The sequence below is a fragment of the Herpailurus yagouaroundi genome, unplaced genomic scaffold (genome assembly GCF_014898765.1).
Source record: "Herpailurus yagouaroundi ecotype Mexico unplaced genomic scaffold, PumYag 159, whole genome shotgun sequence".
Classification (NCBI taxonomy): domain Eukaryota; kingdom Metazoa; phylum Chordata; class Mammalia; order Carnivora; family Felidae; genus Herpailurus; species Herpailurus yagouaroundi.
Window position 1 is genome coordinate 71971413 of NW_024412400.1, and position 23546 is coordinate 71994958.

Below are 23546 nucleotides of genomic sequence, written 5' to 3' on the forward strand. Positions count from 1 at the left end.
CAGAGCCTGACGCAGGGCTCAAACTCACAAACTGTGAGTTCATGACCTGAGCCAAAGTCAGGCGCTTAATCGACTGAGCCACCCAGGCACCCCTAACTTAATTACCTCTTTAAAGAATTTGTCTTTAAATACAGTTACATTCTGAGGTACTGGGATTAGGACTTCAACATACAAATTTTGGAGGGGACCCAATTCAACCCATAGCACATCCTATCCGTCCTCATTTCCCACACCTGGTTCTCTAGCCAGCCAAACTGGCCACTCAGCATCCCCTGAAGTTTTCTTGTTTCTGGGCTTTGCTCACAATATTGCATCCCTACAGCATTCTTTATCTCTGCCTGTTTAAGTCAAAGCTACCTTTTAAAAACCAGCATATTGATGAATGCTCATCAAAGAGGTAATTAAGTTAAAATGAAGTCTTTAAGGTGGACCCTAATCCAACATGATTAATGTCCTTACAAGAAGAGGAAATTTGGACACAGACACGCCCGAACACAGAGGAAAGACCATGTGAAGACAGAGGTAGAAGATGGTTATCTACAAGTCAAGAAGAGAGGTCTCAAAAGATACCAATCCTGTTGGTACCTTGATTTTAAACTTCTCAGCCTCCAGAACCATGAGAAATAAATCTCTGTTGTTTATAAGCTATCTAGTTTATGGTATTTTGCTATGGAAGCCCAAATGGTCTGAGATGCCAGGTAAATGAGTTGGGATTTGGACCCTGTAGTTTGAACAACGAAATGTTTTAACTTTCTTTTTAATGTTCATTTATTTTGGGGAGAGAGACAGAGTGTGTGTGTGTGACAGTAAGGGGCAGAGAGAGGGGACAGAAGATCCCAAGCAGGATCCATACTGGCAGCCCGATGCCATACAGAGAGCCCGATGTAGGGCTCAAACTCACAAACTGTGATATCATGTAAGCCAAAGTTGGATACTTAACCAACTCAGCCACCCAGGTGCCCACATAACTAAACTTTTTAAAGAGGGGTAATGTGATCCATGCTGCCCTTCAGGAAGGGAACCGGAAACAGCTGAAGAGAACGAGCTAAAAAGAAGGTGGGAGGCTGGGTAGATTATTGCTGTTGAGGATTATTCTTCTAGGTTTATGTATCTGTATTTGAGGCTCACATAATGTTGTACATTGTTAGGCCCTGATACAAAAGGATAGTAGTGGAACAAGGTCATAGAGTCTGGGACAAGGCTGGGAGAATGCTCTAAGAAAACAGTGAAACTGAAAACAGGTTTCTGGAAAACTTTCACAACAGCATGTTTGAAATTTCCAGTGGGGCTATGAGGACTACAAAGGAATTGTGTAGCAATGGTCACTGAGCTTAAGATATACTATTTCCACGTGTGCCAAGGATATCATTGGGGATAGGAAATACTGAGACCCAAGTCATGAATAACAGATCTCTGGCAGGCATTCAACAGAGTCCTGAGCTGATATATGTGCCTGGACAAGAAGCAGCAACTTAAAACTTACTTTAATGTGTATTTTTCTCCATCATTTTGTTTCTTGCCTTCTGGAGTTTGATCATTTAAGGGAAACTGAGGCAATGATTGCCTCAGAATAACTTAGAGTTTGAATTTTGGGACAGCAGAGTAATTTCACTTTTGGACATGTTGAGTACAACGTGCGTTTCCAACTGGGACTTGTGAATGCAAAAGTCTAGCAGGACTGGACTGGAATACATAGATTTGAGAGCTGTTTGCTTGTGGGTGACAGATAGAGCCAACGCTATCTGGGAATCTGCACTGCAAGAAAAGAAAGATAGAGGCTCTGAATAGCTCTTACCAGGCTGCAGTCGAAGGAAGTGAAGGCACAGGAGTGGTCAGAGATAGAAGAGGAAAGCCATGACACAAAAGCCACCAGCGGAGGAACCAGTGATGTGGTTATCTTTGGAAAAAAGATGAATAGATGAAAATACATAGGAATGGGGTTAAAGTGGAGGAAGTTTAAGACAGATGAACTTGATTTCAGAGAAGTGAAAAGCCAGCTCATCTTGGAGAGTAAGAAAGGAATTAAGGAGAATAGGAAGTGTTCGGTAGATAGGCACCATGAGAATATAATAGGAAGTAAACAAAGCTGAACAAAAGACTGCTCATCCCCGTGAGAATTCAGTAGATAGTCTATAGCATAAAAGTACAAGGAAAAATTCTACAGTGCTCTGATGTTTCCATTAATGCCTCAAGCTATTTTAGTCAGCACTTTTTCAGTTGCAATTGAAGGAAATCCCAACTCAAACTAGAGTCTAAAGGTAATCTATTGGCATATATAACAGGAAAAGTCTAAAGAAAGTCTTAAGACAAGGCTAAATCCAAGGCCTCAAATAATTGTCATCAAAAGTACATTTCTCTCCATTGTTTGGCTCTGCTTTCCTAGATAGCCACTGGCAGCTCCAAAAACATAGTCTCGCTGCTTTAGCAAAAGCCCACACAGAAAGAGCACTTCTTTCCCAATATTTCCAGCCAAAACCTAGTAGAGACTATAATTGGCCCAGCTTGGATAAGGTGCCCAACATTGAACTAATCCCTGGGGCTAAGGGGCTGGGACAGTTGGATTGCCTGAATCACCCCTGAAGTCATGAATAACATGGACCCAAAGTGAGGGAGGGGTGGTTTTTCAGAGGAATGCCAGTCAGGCAAAACAACCAGGTCCACTACAGACTGAGAACAGGAGTGGAAAAAACAGGTGGTAGGACCAGTATCTTTCAGGACAGGTTAGGTTATGCTATAATAACAGACACACCTGTAATCTCAAAGGCTTAAAACAGCAGAGATTTATTTCTTCTGTTGTTACTTGCATTGTAGGTCTGTTGGGACCACTTTCCCCACTTTAGAGCGTGTTTCTTATAGACAAAAGGAAAGAGATCATGACAAAGGAAGCATTATCTCTTTAAACGTTTATATTTTTGAGAGACAGAGAGAGACAGGGGGCGAGCAGGGGAGGGGCAGAGAAAGAGGGAGACACAGAATCCGAAGCAGGCTCCAGGCTCTGAGCTGTCAGCACAGAGTCCGATGTGGGGCTCAAACTCATGAACCGTGAGATCACGACCTGAGCCGAAGACAGAAATTCAACTGACTGAGCCACCCAGGAACCCCAGGAAGCACTATCTCTTAAAGCTTCTACTTGGAGATATGTCTTCTCAAAATTATTGACATTTCATTGGCCAAAGTAGAGGAATGGAGAAGTAAGACACTACCAGGTACCTGGAGGGAAGAGAACTGAAAGTTTTATAAATGGTCTTAATGATTATCCCAGGGACTAGCCAGGTTTGGAATACTGGCAGAGAGAATATGGCAGAGAAATCAAGACATGAGAGAATCTAAAATGGTTGAAATGTCCTGGAGCAGTGAGGGAGCGGTGCAATAAAGAAGTAGAGAGTCTGTGGGGCAAAGTAGATATTAAGAGACTAGAGAACAAAGGGAGATGGAAAATCTAGTTTGAAAGGAGTGAAAGAGTGGTAGAAAGCTGTGGGGGTGGGTATTATTGTATCTCCTTTCCATAGCTGGTCACAGAAAAGTTCACTGCAGCTTGGTGAGCTAGACTGAATTGAAGTTGGACCAGTCTGCTTTGGTGAGCAGGTGCCAGGAATAAAGATCCAGCTGTTGGTACCAAAAGAAAATCTTGTCAAGCAGGCAGAACACAGTGTTAGGGAATAGTTGAACCTATAAAATTGAGAGCCCAGTGATGAATGGTCAGTCTTGGGGTGAACTCGGCTGCCGGGATCTAGACCCAGGTAACATTCATAGAGTTGAGACAATACAAAGAGACAGGTTTTGGTACTAGGAAAGTTGGCCACAGATGAAGCCCCAGCCTTGGACTGCAAGTTTTGTTTTGTTTTGTTTTGTTTTGTTTTGGGAGAAGGAGGGAGGAAGGGAGAGAGGAAGAGCCCATGCCCATACAAGCGGAGAAAGGACAGAGGGCGAGGGCAAGGGAGAATCTTAAGAAGACTCCATGCCCAGCGTGGAGCTCAATCTCACAAAAATGAGATCATGATCTGAGCTGAAAAATCAAGAGTCAGACGCTTAACTGACTAAGCCAACCAGGCACCCCTGGACCACAGTTTTGGTGTGTTTTTTTTTTTTTTTTTTTTGCATAATAATTCAGTATTTTATTTTATTTTATTTTATTTTATTTTATTTTTCAATATATGAAACTTATTGTCAAATTGGTTTCCATACAACACACAGTGCTCACCCCAAAAGGTGCTCTCCTCAATACCCATCACCCACCCTCCCCTCCCTCTCACCCCCCATCAACCCTCAGTTTGTTCTCAGTTTTTAAGAGTCTCTTATGCTTATGCTTTGGCTCTCTCCCACTCTAACCTCTTTTTTTTTTTTTTTCTTTTCCCTTCCCCTCCCCCATGGGTTTGTGTTAAGTTTCTCAGGATCCACATAAGAGTGAAAACATATGGTATCTGCCTTTCTCTGTATGGCTTATTTCACTTAGCATCACACTGTCTAGTTCCATCCACATTGCTACAAAGGGCCATATTTCATTCTTTCTCATTGCCATGTAGTACTCCATTGTGTATATAAACCACAATTTCTTTATCCATTCATCAGTTGATGGACATTTAGGCTCTTTCCATAATTTGGCTATTGTTGAGAGTGCTGCTATAAACATTGGGGTACAAGTGCCCCTATGCATCAGTACTCCTGTATCCCTTGGGTAAATTCCTAGCAGTACTATTGCTGGGTCATAGGATAGGTCTATTTTTAGTTTTCTGAGGAACCTCCACACTGTTTTCCAGAGTGGCTGCACCAGTTTGCATTCCCACCAACAGTGCAAGAGGGTTCCCGTTTCTCCACATCCTCTCTAGCATCTATAGTCTCCTGATTTGTTCATTTTAGCTACTCTCACTGGCGTGAGGTGGTATCTCAGTGTGGTTTTGACTTGTATTTATTTCCCTGATGAGGAGTGATGTTGAGCATCTTCTCATGTGCCTGTTGGCCATCTGGATGTCTTCTTTAGAGAAGTGTCTATTCATGTTTTCTGCCCATTTCTTCACTGGGTTATTTGTTTTTCGGGTGTGGAATTTGGTGAGCTCTTTATAGATTTTGGATACTAGCCCTTTGCTGGACCACAGTTTTAAGGGAGAAGGGTCAATTACTAAAAAAAAAATAAATAAACTTAAAAAAATGGGGGGAGCACCTGGCTGGATCAGTTGGAAGAACATGTGACTCTTGATCTCGGGTTTGTGAGTTCAGGCCCCATATTGTGTGTAGAGATTATTTAAAAATAAAATCTTAAACAAATACATCTTTATTCCTTGGTAAATTCTTGATATCAAGTCAAAGCCTAGTTCCTAGAACTGAAAAATAAGAGTTCAATTATAAGGAAATCTATTTGATTTTGAACTTTCCAAATGATGATGCAGAGCTTCTTAAAGCCTTTGACCAAGGAAAGTTGGGGCTGAATCACTGAGTGAGGGTTAGGTGGACCCAGTTGTCATGGAGGGGAGGCATGTGAAGGCTAGGGAACGTGTTGGTCCTAATAAGATTTGTGAGGCCAGACTGTTGGAAAGTTGGCATGTGGCTGTTGAGATTGATGGCAGTGCTTCAGGTAGAGAGAAGGACTGAGATCCTGAAATGATCAACAAAAGTGGAGAATATTCTGGAGTTCCATAGATGATGATAGGGAAAGTGGGGGAAGAGGAGTTTAAGTGAGTGGTTTGGGTTTCCTTCCAAAAAAAGGTACAGTGCTGAGAGGAGAGGGCAGTGGAGAGACGGTAGGAAACATGATGGGAAGTGGACTCCTTTGAAAGTGACAGTGTATTGGGGGAAAACCCAATCAGAGTGAAGTAGGAACTATATTTAAAGGAAACTGTGTTCAAGGATGTAGGGGAGCTTGTTGACCCTAGGATAGGGAGTTCCTACTGCCCAAAAAGGAGATCCTAGTTAAAGGCCAGTCATAGGAGATATGAGAGTGGATGGAGCCAAGGTATGAAAGGGGGGAGCTAGCAGAGAGGGCATGTGGTTGTGTAATTACAGAAATAGGTCATTACAGAAGTGTATTTGCCCTAATCTCTCCTTTTGTCTCTTTTCATGGGCGTAGCTATTGTCTTTATACTTTTTTTTTTTTAATGTTTATTTATTTGGAGAGAGAGAGACGGTGTATGCACGAACAGGGGAGAGGCAGAGAGAGACAATCCCAAGAAGGCTCCACGCTGTCCATGCAGAGCCTGGCGCAGGGCTCTATCTAATGAACCTTGAGATCATGACCTGAACTAAAATCAAGAGTTGGACGCTTAACTGACTGAACAACCCGGGTGCCCCTATACTTCAGTTTTAAAGGCAGAAAATATTAATGGTGTTTTTCTGTTAGTGTGTTAGTCTGGGAAAAATTATAGAGCAGATCAAGTATCTGACTACATTAGAACTCTATCTATAATAGATAGAATAATGGTCCCCCCAAAGATGTCCATATATCCTAATCCCTGAAGCCTGTGAATACATTACCTGCCATGGTGAAATGGACTTTGCAGATGTGATTAAGGTAAAGATTGGGAGATGAACCTGGGTGGGCACAAGAAACCTTATAAAACAGACAGCAGGGTCAGAGTTAGAGAATGGGATGTGTTGAGAGAAGCAGAGGACAGAGTGATATGGGACCATGAGCAAGGAATGCATATGCAGCCTCTAAAAACTGCAAAGGACAAGAAGTGGACTGTCCCCTTGACCCTCCAGAACAAACACAGCCCTGCAGACACTTTGCTTCATTCCCTTAAGACCTGATTTTGGACTTCTGACCTTCAGAAACGTAAGAGAAAAAAATTTGTGCTGTTTTAAACCATTGATTTTGTGATACTTTGTCACAGCACCAATAGAAAATGAACACAACATCTAAGGAGAGAATGAGGAGAATCCAGGTTTTGACTTCCCAATGTTAGGAAAAGGCAAGAAACTGAGGGCTGGAGTTAGGTGAGAAAATAGTGTGGAATAGTTGTTTGCTATTCTTCGTCTTTAAAATCTAATAAGCTAAAATTCTAAAAGCTAGGGGCGCCTGGGTGGCGCAGTCGGTTAAGCGTCCGACTTCAGCCAGGTCACGATCTCATGGTCCGTGAGTTCGAGCCCCGCGTCAGGCTCTGGGCTGATGGCTCGGAGCCTGGAGCCTGTTTCCGATTCTGTGTCTCCCTCTCTCTCTCTGCCCCTCCCCCGTTCATGCTCTGTCTCTCTCTGTCCCAAAAATAAATAAAAACGTTGAAAAAAAAATTAAAAAAAAATAAATAAATAAAATAAAATTCTAAAAGCTAAATTCAATCCAGAACTAGTGTAATGGCTCTATGCTTGTACGCAAATTTCAAGGTGTTTTGAAGTTATGTTTGTCAGTTTGCAAAGGAAATTGGAAAATCTTTCTGAAAAGATTCAATGCAAGAGAGTTGTAAATGGTAAAATAGAAGTTAAAACAAATAAATACTGCCCTTTAGAAATAGCTCTTCCATGCATTTATGTTTTTGCAAGATATCCTGTGCAGTTTGGGGGGAAATGGATTCTTGGGAGACCAGGAAAACTTGTGGCTGTAAGTTCTCATAAACTTTCAAGAAAGGTTTTTAAAAAAATTTATTGAAAATACCATTTTTGTACTATAAATTATTATGCTGTAGCCCTTCTAGGTCTTCAGAATCAGTTAACTTTCCCTAAAAATGAGTTCATTGTAGGGGCGCCTAACTAACTTAGGAGAGCATCTGATTCTTGATCTCAGGGTTATGAGTTTGAGCCCCACATCGGCTGTAGAGATTACTTTTTAAAAAACAGCTAATTGGGGGTGCCTGGATGGCTCAGTCGGTTAAGCGTCTGACTTTGGCTCAGGTCATGATGCTGAGGTTTGTGAGTTCGAGCCCCTTATAGGGCTCTGTGCTGACAGCTCAGAGCCTGGAGCCTGCTTCAGATTCTGTGTCTCCCTCTGTCTCTGCCCCTCCCCTGCTCATGCTCTGTCTCTCTCTGTCTCAAAAATAAATAAAACATTAAAAAAATTTTTTTAAACCAGCTAATTTTAAGAGTTAATTTTATTAATAAAGACGTGTCCTTCTCACCTTTCTCACTGGTGCTCCCCGATCTTTTTTGGATGGTATTTGAGGTTTGCTGTCATTTAATTCAGGATTTTGAAGTACATGTGAGGCTTTACTTCAGAGGGCTAATTGGATTTTCCTTACATAATGGATTTTTTTTCTTGAGTAACAAATAACACATGTATACAAACCCCATATACTGAGAGCTATTTGAAGAGGAATTTAATTTGGCAATGATTCTGTTAGCCTTTCCAAGTTGGTGACCACACAACAAAGAAGGCAAGCCAGGAGTTAAACAGTTGCAATTAAGGGTGCTAGGTGGCTCAGTTTGTCGAGCCTCGGACTCTTGATTTTGGCTCAGGTCATGATCCCAGGGTCATGGGATCGAACCCCACATCTGTCTCTGCCCTCAGCATGGAGTCTGCTGATTGTGAAGCCTGCTTAAGATTCTCCCCCGCCTCCCTGTGCCCCTCTCCCCTACTTGCATGCTCCTTCTCTCTCTCTTTCTCTCTCCCGCAAATTAAAAAAAAAAAAAAAAAAAAAAAGTTGCAGTTAAGGGTATGAGACAAATTGGAAGGCATGAGCAAGTATGGAGTCCCAGAGGTTGCACACTGAGAGCTGAGCTATGCCTGGCTAGCCAGGAGCACAGACAGAGTAACGGGGAAGCCAAGTGTGAGACAGCTAGGCCAGGCAGGCCCCCAGTCAGGGTACTTCCGTGTGCCAGTCAGATTTCAGAGTTAGCAGGGAGATAAAGGAGTTCAGCCAGAGCCTGGAAACATCAACTCACTTGCCAGTAGTTGGAGCACAATCAGGACAGGGCAGCTGAGCCCTGGGCAGCAGCTATCCTCTGCTTGCTTTGCTTTTGAGTGGTTTTCCTGATGTAAATGGAAAGAGGAAAAACAGACCCATCCAAGTATTGAAGAATGCAGCTGAGGGTTAGACATTCTGAAAAAAACAAACAAAAACACACACATCCCCATTCCTAGTAGTTCTGGGTTGACTATTTTAACAAAAGTAAACTACCCACCTTTCTATGCATGATACTAAAGGCGAAAATCATAAAGGAAAAGACTGATGGACTAATATCAATGTCAATGTAAGACATTTTTAAACTTCTGTATGTCAGTAAATATTCACAAATATGCAAAGACAGACTTCCAAGATATTTACAACTCAACATAAAACTATTGTTTTATGTATGTTTATAACTACAGAAAATTAGAAATGATTGAAATGTCAATCAAAAGACAATTGCTTAAATTATGAAATATCCCGACAGTGAAACTTGAAGACTTTCTTTTTTTTTAAGATGTCAGATAAATATCTTAGGCTTGTGGGCCATGAAGTCCTTTTTGCAACTACTCAATTCTACAATTGTAGCACAAAACTTGCCATAGACAATAAGGAAACAAAAGAGCATGGGGTGTTCCAACAAAACTTTATTTATAAAAACATGTGGTCCATCTACAGGTTATAGTTTGCTGATCCCTTTTCTAAACAATAATTTTTATAAAAATTAGGTAAATCTATATATAATACAGTGGAAGCCTGTTTAAATTACATTAAGCAAAAAATACATGTTTCAGAACAGTAATTAATATTAAAATATTGTAATTACATATATATATACCCTTATATAGATAAAGAGATAGTACAAAGGAAAAAAGCCTGAAATAATATGTACCAAAATGTTAACCTGGAGACTAGTATCCCAATTTAGGATTGTAAAATGATTTTCCTAGTGTAAGATTTTAAATGACTTTTTAAAAATAATAATGCTTAGGGGTGCCTGGGTGGCTCAGTCATGAGCTCATGGTCTGTGAGTTTGAGCCCTGTGTCAGGCTCTGTGCTGACAGCTTAAAGCCTGGAGCCTGCTTTGGATTCTCTGTTTCCCTCTCTCTCTGCCCCTCCCCCACTCGCATTTTTTTTCTCTCTCTCTCTCTTGCTCTCGTTCTCGCTCTCACTCTCACTCTCTCAAGAATAAATAAAATATTAAAAAAAAATTTTTTTTTTAAATAACGCTTAAAACAATTTATGATGCTCGAGCGCCTGGGTTGCTCAGTTGGATAAGCATTGGACTTCAGCTCAGGTCATGATCTCTAGGTGCACCAGTTTGAGCCCTGGGTCAGAGTCTGTCCTGACAGATCAGAGCCTGGAGCCTGCTTTGGATTCTCCGTCTCCCTCTCTCTCTGTCCCTCCCTCACTCATTCTCTCTCTCTCTCTCAAAAATAAACATTAAAAAAATTAAAAAAAGCAATTTATGATGCAAAACAAAACATTAAAAATGTACATATAACTCTATTAGCTATGTACAGCCATTTTTATTTCTCTGTGTTCTCTTTCAATCTTTATCTGCACTATATGCTTTCTCAAGGTGTATATTTTTTTCCTGATTTTCTTTTTTTTTATTCTTTTAAAAATATTTATTCATTTATGAGAGGCAGAGAACATAAGCAGGGTAGGGGCAGAGACAGGAGGAGACACAGAATTGAAGCAGGCTCCAGGCTGTTAGCACAGAGCCCACAATGGGGCTTGAGCTCACAAGCTGCGGGATCATGACCTGAGTCAAAGTTGGATGCTTAGCTGACTGAGCCACCCAGGTGCCCCCTGATTTTCTTTGCCTTATTCCCGTTATATCTTCAGGGTCAGCAGTTTCCAACAAACACAGTTCAATAAATGTTAGTTAAGGGACACCTGGGTGGTTTAGTCAGTTAAGTGTCTGACTTCAGCTCAGGTCATGATCTTGCAGTTCATGAGTTCGAGCCCCGCATTTAGCTCTGTGCTGACAGCTCAGAGTCTGGAGCCTGCTTTGGGTTCTGTGTCTCCCTCTCTCTCTGCCCCTCCCCTGCTCACACTCTGTCTCTCTCTCTCTCTTTCAAAAATAAACATAAAAAAATAAATGTTAGTTAATAGTTGTGATTATGATCATAGTGATAATGATGTGAAATAGACCATTTTTAGGTTAAGTTTTTAATAAGACTTCTTGGGAAAAACTAGCAACCACATTCACAAAGGTTAGTGTCAAGTGTTACTCAGTAACCTTTCAGAAGGATTCTAAAATCCTTCAGAATCTCTTCGTTCAGGTGTCCCAGGGAATAGACACCAAAAAGTTTCCCAGAGGATTGCTATCTCCGTGTTTCTTACTATAGCCCAGTTGGCACAGTAGGAATAACTTTGATGCTTCTAACAGCTGACAGAATGATACAAGATGATCAAAGGTTTAGCTTGTGAATTATTTTGCTTGCTTGTGTTATCCAGAGTCTAGAGTCCCAAAAATGTACTCCCGGATTTGGTGCACCACTGATGGTACACGCAGTGAAATCAGAGGCTTTTTAATCCCTGTGTGACTTTATCAACGTCTGACAGTTGATAAGGTGAGTAATCTCAGAGTAGCATAATGTGATTCTGTATAAGCTATATCTGAGGAAAAGGGAGGGTGGGAAAGAGAGGCTGGACTCAAGGCTCAGAACTCATCATACTGATTAGGTACAATAGGCTAATTATGACCGAGTTTAATGCTCAAATTCTTCACTGGGTTTTTCCATCTGCATATGGGCACTTTTGACATTTTTATCAGAAATCAACAAACATAATGGTAAGCTTAAATACAGGTTTTCTTATAGTCAGTTTAGGTAGAGCCGGAAGACAGCAGTTATTTGAATTATCTGCAAAGACTGATGGTTTTGATTTTTTTTTAACGTTTTTAAATTTATTTTTGAGATAGAGAGAGACAGAGCATGAACGGGGGAGGGTCAGAGAGAGGGAGACACAGAATCCGAAACAGGCTCCAGGCTCTGAGCTGTCAGCACAGAGCCCGACGCGGGGCTCGAACTCACGGACCGTGAGATCATGACCTGAGCTGAAGTCGGCCGCTTAACCGACTGAGCCACCCAGGCGCCCCTAGACTGATGGTATTGTAATTAACAATTCCTCTGTTTCTCATACATTTTTTTCTAGAAAACTTTAAGCCCTCCCTTCCACACACAGAAAAACAGAACAAAAGAAACACCTTCTCACACCTACCAACAAAATAGACTCTATAAGCTGTTCCCCGGCTAGAGCCAGAGTGCATACTGCAATTAAATGTGAGTACCTCCCATTAGGTGTGCCAAATGCTTTCTCTTTTCTTTGCAACTGTCTTATTCATATGCTAGAGTGGAGATAAAAGACTTTAAATGGAAGGATTGCACAACCACCACCCACATCTTTGCAAGCTCTGGTGGAAGCCTAAGCCTAAGCCTAAGTGAACATTTGGGATCCATTCTCCAAGTAGTAACTGGAATGTGTTAGCAGCCATTTTCATACACTGTGGGAACTGTTATAGTCCTTGAGTGCAGCCATTGCTCATTTCTCCTTGTATCCTCAGTGCCTGGCCTAGGGCAGGTATTCAATAAGTTAGGTGATCAAAGATTCAGCTTGCTTTTGGCATCCAGAGTCTAGAGCCCCCCAAATGTACTGCTGGATCTGGTATACCATTAATGATACAGTTGGTATAATTAGGGGCTCTGCCTAAACTTCTAACGAATGAATGAATGAAACATAGAAACTCCACTGTGACAGAAGTTTGATAAAGTTCTGCGCTGGTGAGGTTTGGGGGAAAAGTATATTCCCAAACATGTTAATGGATGAACGTAAATTGTGCAATCTCTGAGTAATTTGGCAATGACCATTGAAAAAAAGGTATATACTCTGTGACCCAGCAATTCCACTTCGGGGAATTCATCCTGCATAAAAACTCTCTCACATACGCATACAGTAAAGAATAGTCTCGAAGCATTCTTTATACCAGCAAAAGACTAGAACCAACTTAATGTCCGTATGTAGAGAACCGGTGAAATAAATTATGGTATATACATATCATGGAATTCTTTCTGATGTTAAAATGAATACGATAGAATTATACATACTGACATGGAATTATCTCCAAGGTATCATGGTTGAGTGAAAAAAGTCAGGTGCGAAACAACGTGTTCAGTATGCTACTGCGTGTGTAAATAAGCAAAAAGAGTAGGGGAAAGGATACAAAGATATGCTTTCATTTAAAAAAACTGTCTCTGGAAGGTTACAAAAGAAACTGGTAAGAGTGGGTCAATCTGGATGGAGAAACAAGGAATTTCAAGGATTAGAGGGAGAGAGATTTGTTTTTTTCACTCTTTTGTATTCAATTGAAGCTGTGTATATAGACTACTATTTCAAACAAAAGTGCTCAGAAGTAAACATCTCAGAATTAGTTTCCCAAGAGAATGCCTTTTAGAACTCATCATAGTGTGAGTTACCATTTATATCAGGAAAACTGTAAGGAGGGGAGAGATATATCTACATAATTACTCATAGAAGCATAGAACATCTCTGAAGAAGAGAATGGGGCAGCTAGGTATCCAGGTGGAAGGAAGACATTCCTGTATAATTTTTTGTACCTTTTAATTTTAAAAGCATAGGTATATATAATAAAAATTAAAATTGTTTTTGTTTTTAAAGTTTACCAGACACGTAGAAGAAGTAGAAAGGAAAAGGTGTCTTGGGAAGTAGGAACAGCATGCTTGGTAGGATCAGGCAATCATAGTTTCAAATCCTGACTTTTTTTTTTTTTCAGTTTATTTATTTTGAGAGATGGCAAGCGAGCAGGAGAGGGGCAGAGAGACAGGGAGAGAGAAAATCCCAAGCAAGCTCTGTGCTATCAGTGCATATCTCCACATGGGGCTCTATCTCACCAACTGCAAGATCATGACCTGAGAGGAAATCAAGAGTTCCACGCTCAACTGAGCCACCCAGGCACCCTCTGACTCTTTCAATAGCTGTGTGATGTTGGGCAACTTGCTGAAATCTCTGGGCCTCTTATGAAAAAACCCACATGGGAAGTTGTATGGATTACACAGAAAATATAAAGCGTGTTTCCTATGATAGCACTTATTAGGAGGTCAGTAATTTGTAGTCGTTGTTACCATATGGCAGAGGCATTTCTTCTGTGTATTCCAAAAATAGTTTCAAGGATCTTAAAGAAACAATACAGAACAAGAACTTTGGACTCATTTGAGTGTTGCTACGTGGCGGAGGTAACAGCCCCATCACATGGCTCTGGCGCTGACCTAGATCAGTGGGAAATCCATGATTGGCCCTGAAGTGACCCCAGGTGGCGTAGTGCCACTTTATACCACCAATTGATTAAATGTGGACAATGTTTGCTTGTGTTGTGATTTCTGAAAAGAGCCATATCAAGTGAGCAAAGAGATTTTAAAAGCGATTATGAAATAATAAACACATATGAAATCCACAGAGTATCTAGCACTTCATCTTCTTTTCTTTCCTTACTTGTCTTTTCAGGATCACATTGTGAATATCATAATAAACCTGTTGATGTGTTACAAAGGTACAAGCTATAACCACATATATTTTCATTTGCTTCTTTGTCTAGCTAGGTCATATTATCTGAAATGGTTAGCAGATCTCTTACTATTCTAATGGAAAACAGATGTATCAGTCTAACTGATCATATTTCTTTTTTTTTAATTTTTTTTTAACGTTTATTTATTTTTGGGACAGAGAGAGACAGAGCATGAACGGGGGAGGGTCAGAGAGAGGGAGACACAGAATCTGAAACAGGCTCCAGGCTCTGAGCTGTCAGCACAGAGCCCGATGCGGGGCTTGAACTCATGGACCGCGAAATCACGACCTGAGCCGAAGTTGGCCGCCTAACCGACTGAGCTACCCAGGCGCCCCTGACTGATCATATTTCTATTGGTGAAAAGCTCTAGGCTCCAGATATTTATCCTTTATCTCAGTAGTGCTTGCATTCATGTCACATTTTTGGAATTTCACTAAACAGAGAGTGGTACTCTTTACGCACACACAGAATTTCACTAAACAGTGGTACTCTTTACGCACACACAGATCCATCCACACAAAATTGCTTACAGTGAAATTAGTTTTTGATAATTACTTAAATAATGTTTTAATGTTTATTTACATTTGAAAGAGGAAGCGAGAGACACAGTGCATAACAGGGAAGGGGAAGAGAGATGGAGACAGAATCTGAAGCAGGTTCTAGGCTCTGAACTGTCAGCACAGTGCCCGACACAGGGCTTGAACCCACAAACACGAGATCATGACCTGAGCCGAAGTCTGGATGCTTAACCAACTGAGACACCCAGGTGCCCCAGTTTTTGATAATTACTAATGTCATATATTTTGCTGCATGAATAAAATAACTCTAAATGGACATAAGTTGTGTCATTATTCATAACAAATGGTAATCTCCTGAATTTGTTTCCTAGCTTGCATTTGTAAGTTGAAGTTTTTTTCAACTCTAAGACTGATAAAGGCGGAGATGGGATGAGATCGGTGATATTTTGTAATGAGTGCTGTAATTCCATAGTCTGAATTCTGCCAGAGCTGGTGAAAAAAGGCGTGAGGTACAGCGTCTTGGGCAGGCTGATGCAGCATTACAAGAGTGGAAGACCAGCGACCCAGTGAGGCAAAATCAAGTGTTACACTGGGTACTCAGAAGACATTCTTGCTGCTTGGAGATTACAAAGGATTTCTAAAAGGGCGCTTATTTTTATTGATCTGGATTCAGAAGCAACCACTGAGCATCTACTAAAGGCTAATAAGTTTACATACATGTTACTTCAATATCTTTTATTTTTAGGTTGATAGAAGGAGAATGCTGGCTCAGGTGGGAAAATTGTAAGCATTGGTTGTTTTGGTACATTATGCCCTTGAAAATTGGCACAGACAATAATCTTGAGTTGCTGTTGTTGTAGCTTTTTAATCCAACTAGCTCTCAGTAATGTTAATGTAGGCTCAGCCAAGACTTTAGGGAAAACATGTTAGGCTGGAGAGGAGAAATATTAACACACACACACACAAACACTCACATATTTTATATTTCACAAAGTAGATTCTGTTGGGTCAGTATTTTCCTTTTAATGTATTTTCTACCAGCTTTCCTAATTATGAAGAATGGAAGAAAACAAGTTGCCACAGTATAAGTCTTAGCACGAAAGAAACAATGTCATTATTACCAAGCATGTACAGTTCTCTGACATTGTTCTCTTGGGATACTGAATAGGTTTCCTTTCTCAACAGTCCCTCCAGCAATTCAATACTTTAGGGCCAACAATCTTAGTGCCCTATTACGATTTTGCTGATTAAAATTAATGAGACTTAAGTGTGCACTTTTATCTGCATTAACATGTCATTAGTCCTGACATACCAGATGACTCTGAAGTTCAGTTCATTTGAAGTTCATTACAATGGTTTATTATCATATAAAGTAATGTGTCCCGTGATACATCAAGAGAACAAGCTGACCTGAAATTATGAATGAATGATCTGTTTTCTTTTTTTTAATTTTTTTTTTTCAGCGTTTATTTATTTTTGGGACAGAGAGAGACAGAGCATGAACGGGGGAGGGGCAGAGAGAGAGGGAGACACAGAATCGGAAACAGGCTCCAGGCTCCGAGCCATCAGCCCAGAGCCCGACGCGGGGCTCGAACTCACGGACCACGAGATCGTGACCTGGCTGAAGCCGGACGCTTAACTGACTGCGCCACCCAGGCGCCCCGAATGATCTGTTTTCTAATATCTTTTTGAATTATCAAATAAAGCCAAGCCCTTATTATAAACAAAAACAACTAAGCATGACTTTCTAGCATTTTCTCAAGCTGTGTTCTTTGTGTTGTCATACTAAAGATTCTCCTGCACTCCAGTGTGTTCTTTATGGGTGGAGACATTCACAGCATCTCAGGCCTCCCTGAAGGCTAGCAGTATGGTCCTCATTAACCCTACTGAACTGTTTTGTTTTCTGACAAACACTGAAGTTGTAGGACAAATATTTTACTTTTACTTTTATTTATTTATTTATTTATTTATTTATTTATTTATTTATTTTTGTTTATTTATTTTGAGAGAGAGAGAGAGAGAGAGCAGGGGAGGGGTAGAAAGAACGAGAGACAGGCTCCACACTGTTAGTACACTGTGAGATCATGACTGGAGCCGAAATCAAGAGTCAGATGCTTAAGCAACTGAGCCACCCCAGCGTCCCAACTTCTTCAACCCAACTCTATTTCTCCATGGATGGGAGAGGTTGTAGATAATACTGATGAGAGATATCAAGATACATAATCCATTTAAGTTGGTATATTGAATTACTATGCATTTAAACTGTAAACTGATTTAAATGAATTACTGTGTATTTTCAACACAAATAGTATTGCTTCAACATTTAATTATTACCAAAGTACCACATGTTTTATAGCTCATTGGCTTTATTAGTCAAACAGCATAAAACCACAGAGTGGAAATGGAAATATTTTGAGGATTTGATAGGTATTTATACAATGAAAGCTATTAGTCAAACAGCATAAAACCACAGAGTGGACATGGGAATATTTTGAGGATTTGATAGGTATCTATATACTGAAAGCTATAATCATGGGGGCAACAATTAACATAGAGTACTTACTGCACTGTGCTAGATGTGTTACATGCATTACCTCAGGGGTCAGTAAACTCTTTCTACAAGGGGTCTGATAGGAAACATGTTCTCCAGCTTAGTGTCTGTCATAACTACTCAACTTGGCCTTATACCCCAAAAGCAGCCATAAATGAATAAGCTTGGCTGTGCTCTAGCAAAGCTTAGTTTATGGTCATTGAAATATGAATTTCATATAATTTTCACATGTCATAAAATATTATTCCTAAAAATAATTTTAAAAACCATTTAAAAATGGAATAAACATTGTTAGCTCATAGGCCATACAAAAACAGAAAGCAGCTTGGGTTTGGCCATGGGGCTATAATTTGCTGACCTCTGCTTTATCTCATTGGGTTAATGGGAATTTCCTAAATGATCAGATACACTGAGATTACACTATTAAGTGAATGGGACTGTTTTCTCACTAGCTTTGTTCCTCACCCTACTACCACTCTGCCGCGCTGCTGGCACTGAGACTTACGGGACTTTATTCCATTATTCCTAGGGCTAAGAGCAGCCTATATGTCTAGACTTTAGATAGACCAATTCCAGGGAGAGATATCAGTGACCTGGACTGGGCTGGTAAAAACAGAGGACTAAGAACAATAGACAGGCTAGGTATATATTTAGAATCAGGTACTTGCTTGGATGAGGATTGTTTGACACCTGTCTCACAGTATAAAAAAAAGCGATGATACTTTTATGGGGTGTATATCGAAAGCGATGATACTTTTATGGGGTGTATATCGGGCTCTGTGCTGACAGCTCAGAGCCTACAGCCTGCTCTCCATTGTGTCTTTCTCTCTCTGCCCCTCCTCCACTCATGCTCTGTCTCCCTCCCTCTCTCTCAAAAATAAATAAACATTAAAAAAATCAATGATACTTTAAAAAATAATTTTAGGGGCGCCTAGGTGGCTCAGTTGTTTAAGGGTGTGACTCTTGATTTCAGCTCAGGTCATGATCTTCATGGTTTGTGAATTCAAGCCCTGCCTCCAACTCTGCACTGACAGCGAAGAGCCTGCTTGGGATTCTCTGTCTGCCTCTCTCTCTGCCCTTACCTTGTTCAGGGACCACACACTCTCTCTGTCACATAAATAAATAAATAAGTAAACAAACAAACAAACAAACATTAAAAAAAAATTTTTTTTAATGTTTATTTTTGACAGCGAGACAGAGCATGAGGGGGAGAAGGGCAGGGAGAGAGGGAGACACAGAATCAGAAGCAGGCTCCAGGCTCTGTCAGCACAGAGCCTGACGCGGGGCTCGAACTCACAGACTGCTAGATCATGACCCGAGCAGAAGTCGGACGATGGACCGACTGAGCCACCCAGGCGCCCCTAAATAAACAAATATTTTAAGGAATAAAGAAAAAAATATTTTTTAAAGTGCTACCTAAATTTAGTTGGGAAAATATGTCATCTCTTTCTTCTTCTAATTATTAATAGCCATTTAAAAAATTGCAGGATCCTATAGGTTTATTTGATTTACTGTTCCCCTACCCCAAAGTTCAGCTTTTAACATAAAAGTTAGTTGAAAATCTTTTTAACATAAAAGTTAGCTGAACATACGTTTTCTGGAAAAAAAAAATTATGCATCCCCCACAACCCAAAACTGGGAGTCGCTGCGTGGAGACACTGTTATTTCCAGACTCTTTTCCAGGGTTTTACTTTCTTCTACCAGAGTCCCACCGCAGCTCGGCGCACAGCCACACCCCTGGACCCGCCGGGACACTTCCCCTCGGACTCTCCTCCCTCTGCTGCTCCCTCTGCCGCACTCTCCCGCCCACTCAGGAAGCTCCGCCCACTCAGGAAGCTCCGCCCCCAGCTACCCCTCCCGCCTGGGGCCAGTTCCGCAACCCAACTCCTTCCCTCCTTCCGTCGCTTTACCCTTTCCCCGCCTCCATGGCTGCCCTCGATTGGCTAAACTGGCTGTGCCGCGGCAGGGATGCAGCACAACCTCTTTCTGATTGGCTAAAGGGTGCCCGGGCCTCTTGTGATTGGCTGATAAGAGCAGACAGCAAGTGTGACTGAGCTCCGGGGTGTGTGGACGCGGCTTTGTTGCCCGAGGGGGGTGGCGGTGGAAGTTAAGGGGGTAGGGGGTTAGTGCTTCTCGGGACCCACACTCGCGGCCGTCGCAGTCACTTCGCCCGGTGGCCTTTAGCGTAGGAGTCGCGCGGACAGCAGCCATGAGCGGCGGGGTGTACGGGGGAGGTGAGTGAGTGCGGCCGGACGAGAGAGCGCGCCTTTTTAGCGTGTGGGTTTTGTCACCGCCGCCCCCAGCCCTCCCCTCCACGGCGGCCCCTTCCGGTCTCCCCCGCTCTGGACCCCGGCCTCCCCGCCCCATCCCCGCCCCGCGCTCTGCCCGCCCCCGGAGCCCACCCGGCTCTTTTGAGAGCCTTGGGCGCCCGGAGTCGCCGCCCCCTGCGGTTCCTTCCAGCCTTGGCCCCCCGGAGGAACAGGGTTTTGGGGGTGCTTTCTGGCCTCGGGCTGGGCGGGCACTTCATCCAAGGGGGTCGGCCCGCAGAACCCCGGCTTGAGTGGCCAGCCGCAGGGTCGCATCTCCCCCGGTGTCTCCACAAGTCTGCGACGTCGCGGCGCGCGCGCGTGTTTAAACTTGGGAGGTTCCAGCAGTTTGCAAGCGTGGACGGAAGGTTTCCGCAAAGTCCCTTGGAGGGTAAAGCGAGCCGAGAGAGGTACCACTGCCTGGAGGAGTGGCGGCCACTCCCGACGCAGTCTCCTCGTTCCGTGCTCAGCAGCCTCACACCTTTCCGTAATTTCTGCCTGTTGACTGGGTTCTCCAGAGTTACCCATGGGAACACCTGTAACAGATGCTTTTCTTGGGCAGGCTGTAGTGTGGTGGAAAGATTGACACGGGTCTGGGAGTTACGCAGACCCGGCTTGTACTTTCAGCCCCACCATGTATTGAGCGCTTTAGCCTTGGGCAAGTTACTTAACTTTTCTCAACTTCGGGCTCATTTTGGGAAAGACAATTCCTGCCCAGTGGTGTGGTTGTGAAGATTCAATGAGATGATGCTATACGTGGCTCCGCAACGTGTGGTCCATGATCAGCAGAGTCAGCATCACCTGCAAGCTTTTTAGAAATGCAGACTCTCAAGCTCCAGTCTACATATACTGAATCAGAGCTTCCATTCTTGCTAGACAGGTAGAGGAAGCACTGATGTATATGATTCTGGTTTGTGTTGTGTTTGAGGAGTTTCCAGAACAAGGAGACAGATTTGAAGTGTTGCTTTTGTTACTGTGTCTAGTAAGGATGGATACTGTTTCTGAAGAGGATGGCATTTTACAGGTAGGGGATAGAAATTGAGTTTTCAAAGTTCTTAGGAGTTTTTGGAGTGTAGCTAGAGTCTCTTTGAAGTAATATGCTGACCCTCAGCCCCTTCTTTCCCGTTTATGTTCTTGGTTTTGATTTCTCACATGTGAGCGTCCGTAGTTTCCCATTTTTTACTTTGGAGAAAGCCTAGTGGATCTTCATGAATTACCTCTTCCTCATCTGAAGATGCAGTCCTGGATCTTTGTGCCTTTGCCTTACGGAGGCTGTTGACTCTATTCTGACCTTTAGGTTCACTGATCCAAGGACTTAGAGGCTGTCTGGGAGTATTTCCTTTGAAGGCATTGTTTAATATGACTGAGGCAGAAATGGATATTAATGATACCAGCAGCAAACATTTATTGAGTGCATAGTGTGTACTAAGAACTGTTCCCAGAGACTTTTCATGTGTTGCATTTAATACATGCATTAGTCCAATCTATAACAACCATATAGGGGATGGTAATGCTGTCCCTGTATTACGGAATAAGAAAGTAATATGGAAAAGATGAACTGGCCAAGAGTTATCGAACTTCCTAAGAAATGGGGAACAAGAGGGGCGCCTGGGTGGCGCAGTCGGTTAAGCGTCCGACTTCAGCCAGGTCACGATCTCGCGGTCCGTGGGTTCGAGCCCGCGTCGGGCTCTGGGCTGATGGCTCAGAGCCTGGAGCCTGTTTCCGATTCTGTGTCTCCCTCTCTCTCTGCCCCTCCCCCGTTCATGCTCTGTCTCTCTCTGTCCCAAAAATAAATAAAAAAGTTGAAAAAAAAAAAAAAGAAATGGGGAACAAGAATCTCTGGGTTGAAGAAGATGGCATTTCAGTAAAACCCTTTCCTATTTTAAAAATAAAAAGTTTCTTGGTTGTTTCTCCATAAGTCATTTTTCAGTTAGTTGTATAGCCACAGCATATTCTGGTATGGTTTAGGTATTCAGAATAAACGTCCTTTTTCTCATTTGCTTAGGAGGGGAATATGTCATAAAGCCTATTCCACATACAAAATATTTAAAACTTACAAAAATAAGTGTATGATTTTGTGTTTGTGCTACCACTTTATGGTCAGTATTTATATTGGGTGACATTTTCCAAAGGGTGTATTGTGAGAAGAAACCAAACTTCTTCTCTCCTAGGTTTTGTATAATTAACTTAAGAAGCTGTATTTTTAACTGACTTGCTTATTGAAAAGATCTTTGAAGTTTAAATTTTAAAATTTATGGCTGTCTTATTCTAATAATGATTTCTGACTAGATCTGACATTGATCTTTAGCGTTAGGTATAATGCATAATTTACCCAGATTTCTATACTTTCTAACTGGTTTCTGGACCTACCCATTGTTCCTGTGACTATCTCTCATGGTGCTCCTTTACTTCAAACTCTGCATTATAAAAATAAACAGGCCATCTTTGATAAATTGTTTCATCATTCCCGCACTCCTGACCCCCAGATCTCTAACCTTAAAATTTTCTCAAAATCTCCATCCCCATGAGTTGGTGTACCCTGTCCAAACAAACAAACAAAAATGATCTTCCCACTTTCTCCCAAAGTTATTAGCCTTCAGTATTATCTTGGAATGTTTTAAGACCAGGTTAGAAAATTGCTACCATTGTTTCATGTTTTCCCAGAAAAACCACCACACCTTTAAACTTGGAAGCCATTTACTCCAGAAAAGCATCAATATCTTCAGAAAGGTGAAAACTGTGTTTTTAGTAGCAAAGGGATCCAACTCTTGAGGACTTTTATCCATTAGAAATTGTATCCTGGTTTTTAAATATCCAGACCTCTGTGGTTATGGTTTAAGTCTCCTATGTCCCTTTGCCATTCTATTTTGTGTTCACTGGTTCTAGTTGTTAACAACACGAGGTACAGGAGATAGACCTATACCTTTGAAAAAGGAAAAAAAAGCAGATGCAAAATTCTAAGCATCAGGAGTCTTACATTAAAATTCTGTGTCTAGTTTGCCTCTCATTAAGATAGGAACATAATTGATTTATTAGATTTTTATTTTTTTATTTGTTTTTTAATGTTTAGTTTTGAGAAGAGAGAGAGACCGTGTGAGCTGGGGAGGGGCAGAGAGAGAGGGGGAGACACAGAATCTGAAACAGACTCCAGCTCTGAGCTGTCAGATAGAGCCCGATGCAGGGCCTGAACTCATGAACCGTGAGATCATGACCTGAGCCAAAGTGGGTGCTCAACCGACTGAGCCACCCAGGTACCCCTAGATTTTCATTTCATAAAAAAATTTACCAGGTAGGTATAGCTTCTGTCTCCAAGAAGCTCAGTCTTACAGGTGAGGCAGTCAAATAAATAGACACTGCATTTTACTTACTTCAGTTGTACATTCCCTCCTCCCCATATTTAAAGAGCTGAAGTTGGAATATTTCTTTTCTTTTTGAAGTTTTTCTATTTTACATATTTAATTTTTTTTAAATTTTAATTCAAGTATAATTAATATGGAATATTTCTTTAAAAAAATTTTTTTTAATGTTTGTTTATTTTTGAGAGACAGAGCATGAGCAGGGGAGGGGCAGAGAGACTGGGAGACCCAGAATCCGAGACAGGCTCCAGGCTCCTAGCTGTCAGCACAGAGCCAGATGCAGGGCTGGAACCCATACACTGTGAGATCGTGACCTGATCTGAAGTCTGCAGTTAACCGACTGAGCCACCCAGGCACCCCGACATGGAATATTTCTTGATGGTGTGGCAGAGTTTAATTGGCAGCATGCTTTTTTTCT

The 23546-nt window shown here is 41.8% G+C and overlaps 1 protein-coding gene across 1 annotated transcript in view; it reads left to right on the forward strand.

The window, feature by feature from the left end:
* The first annotated feature begins 19527 nt into the window (after window positions 1–19527).
* The window catches only part of ACTL6A (actin like 6A), a 29619-nt gene continuing 25600 nt past the window's right edge, over window positions 19528–23546 (forward strand). Inside the window, exon 1 of the mRNA XM_040480822.1 lies at window positions 19528–19700. Coding sequence (XP_040336756.1) covers window positions 19676–19700 — 25 coding nt within the window. The 5' untranslated portion in view covers window positions 19528–19675. The remainder of the gene's footprint in view (window positions 19701–23546) is intronic.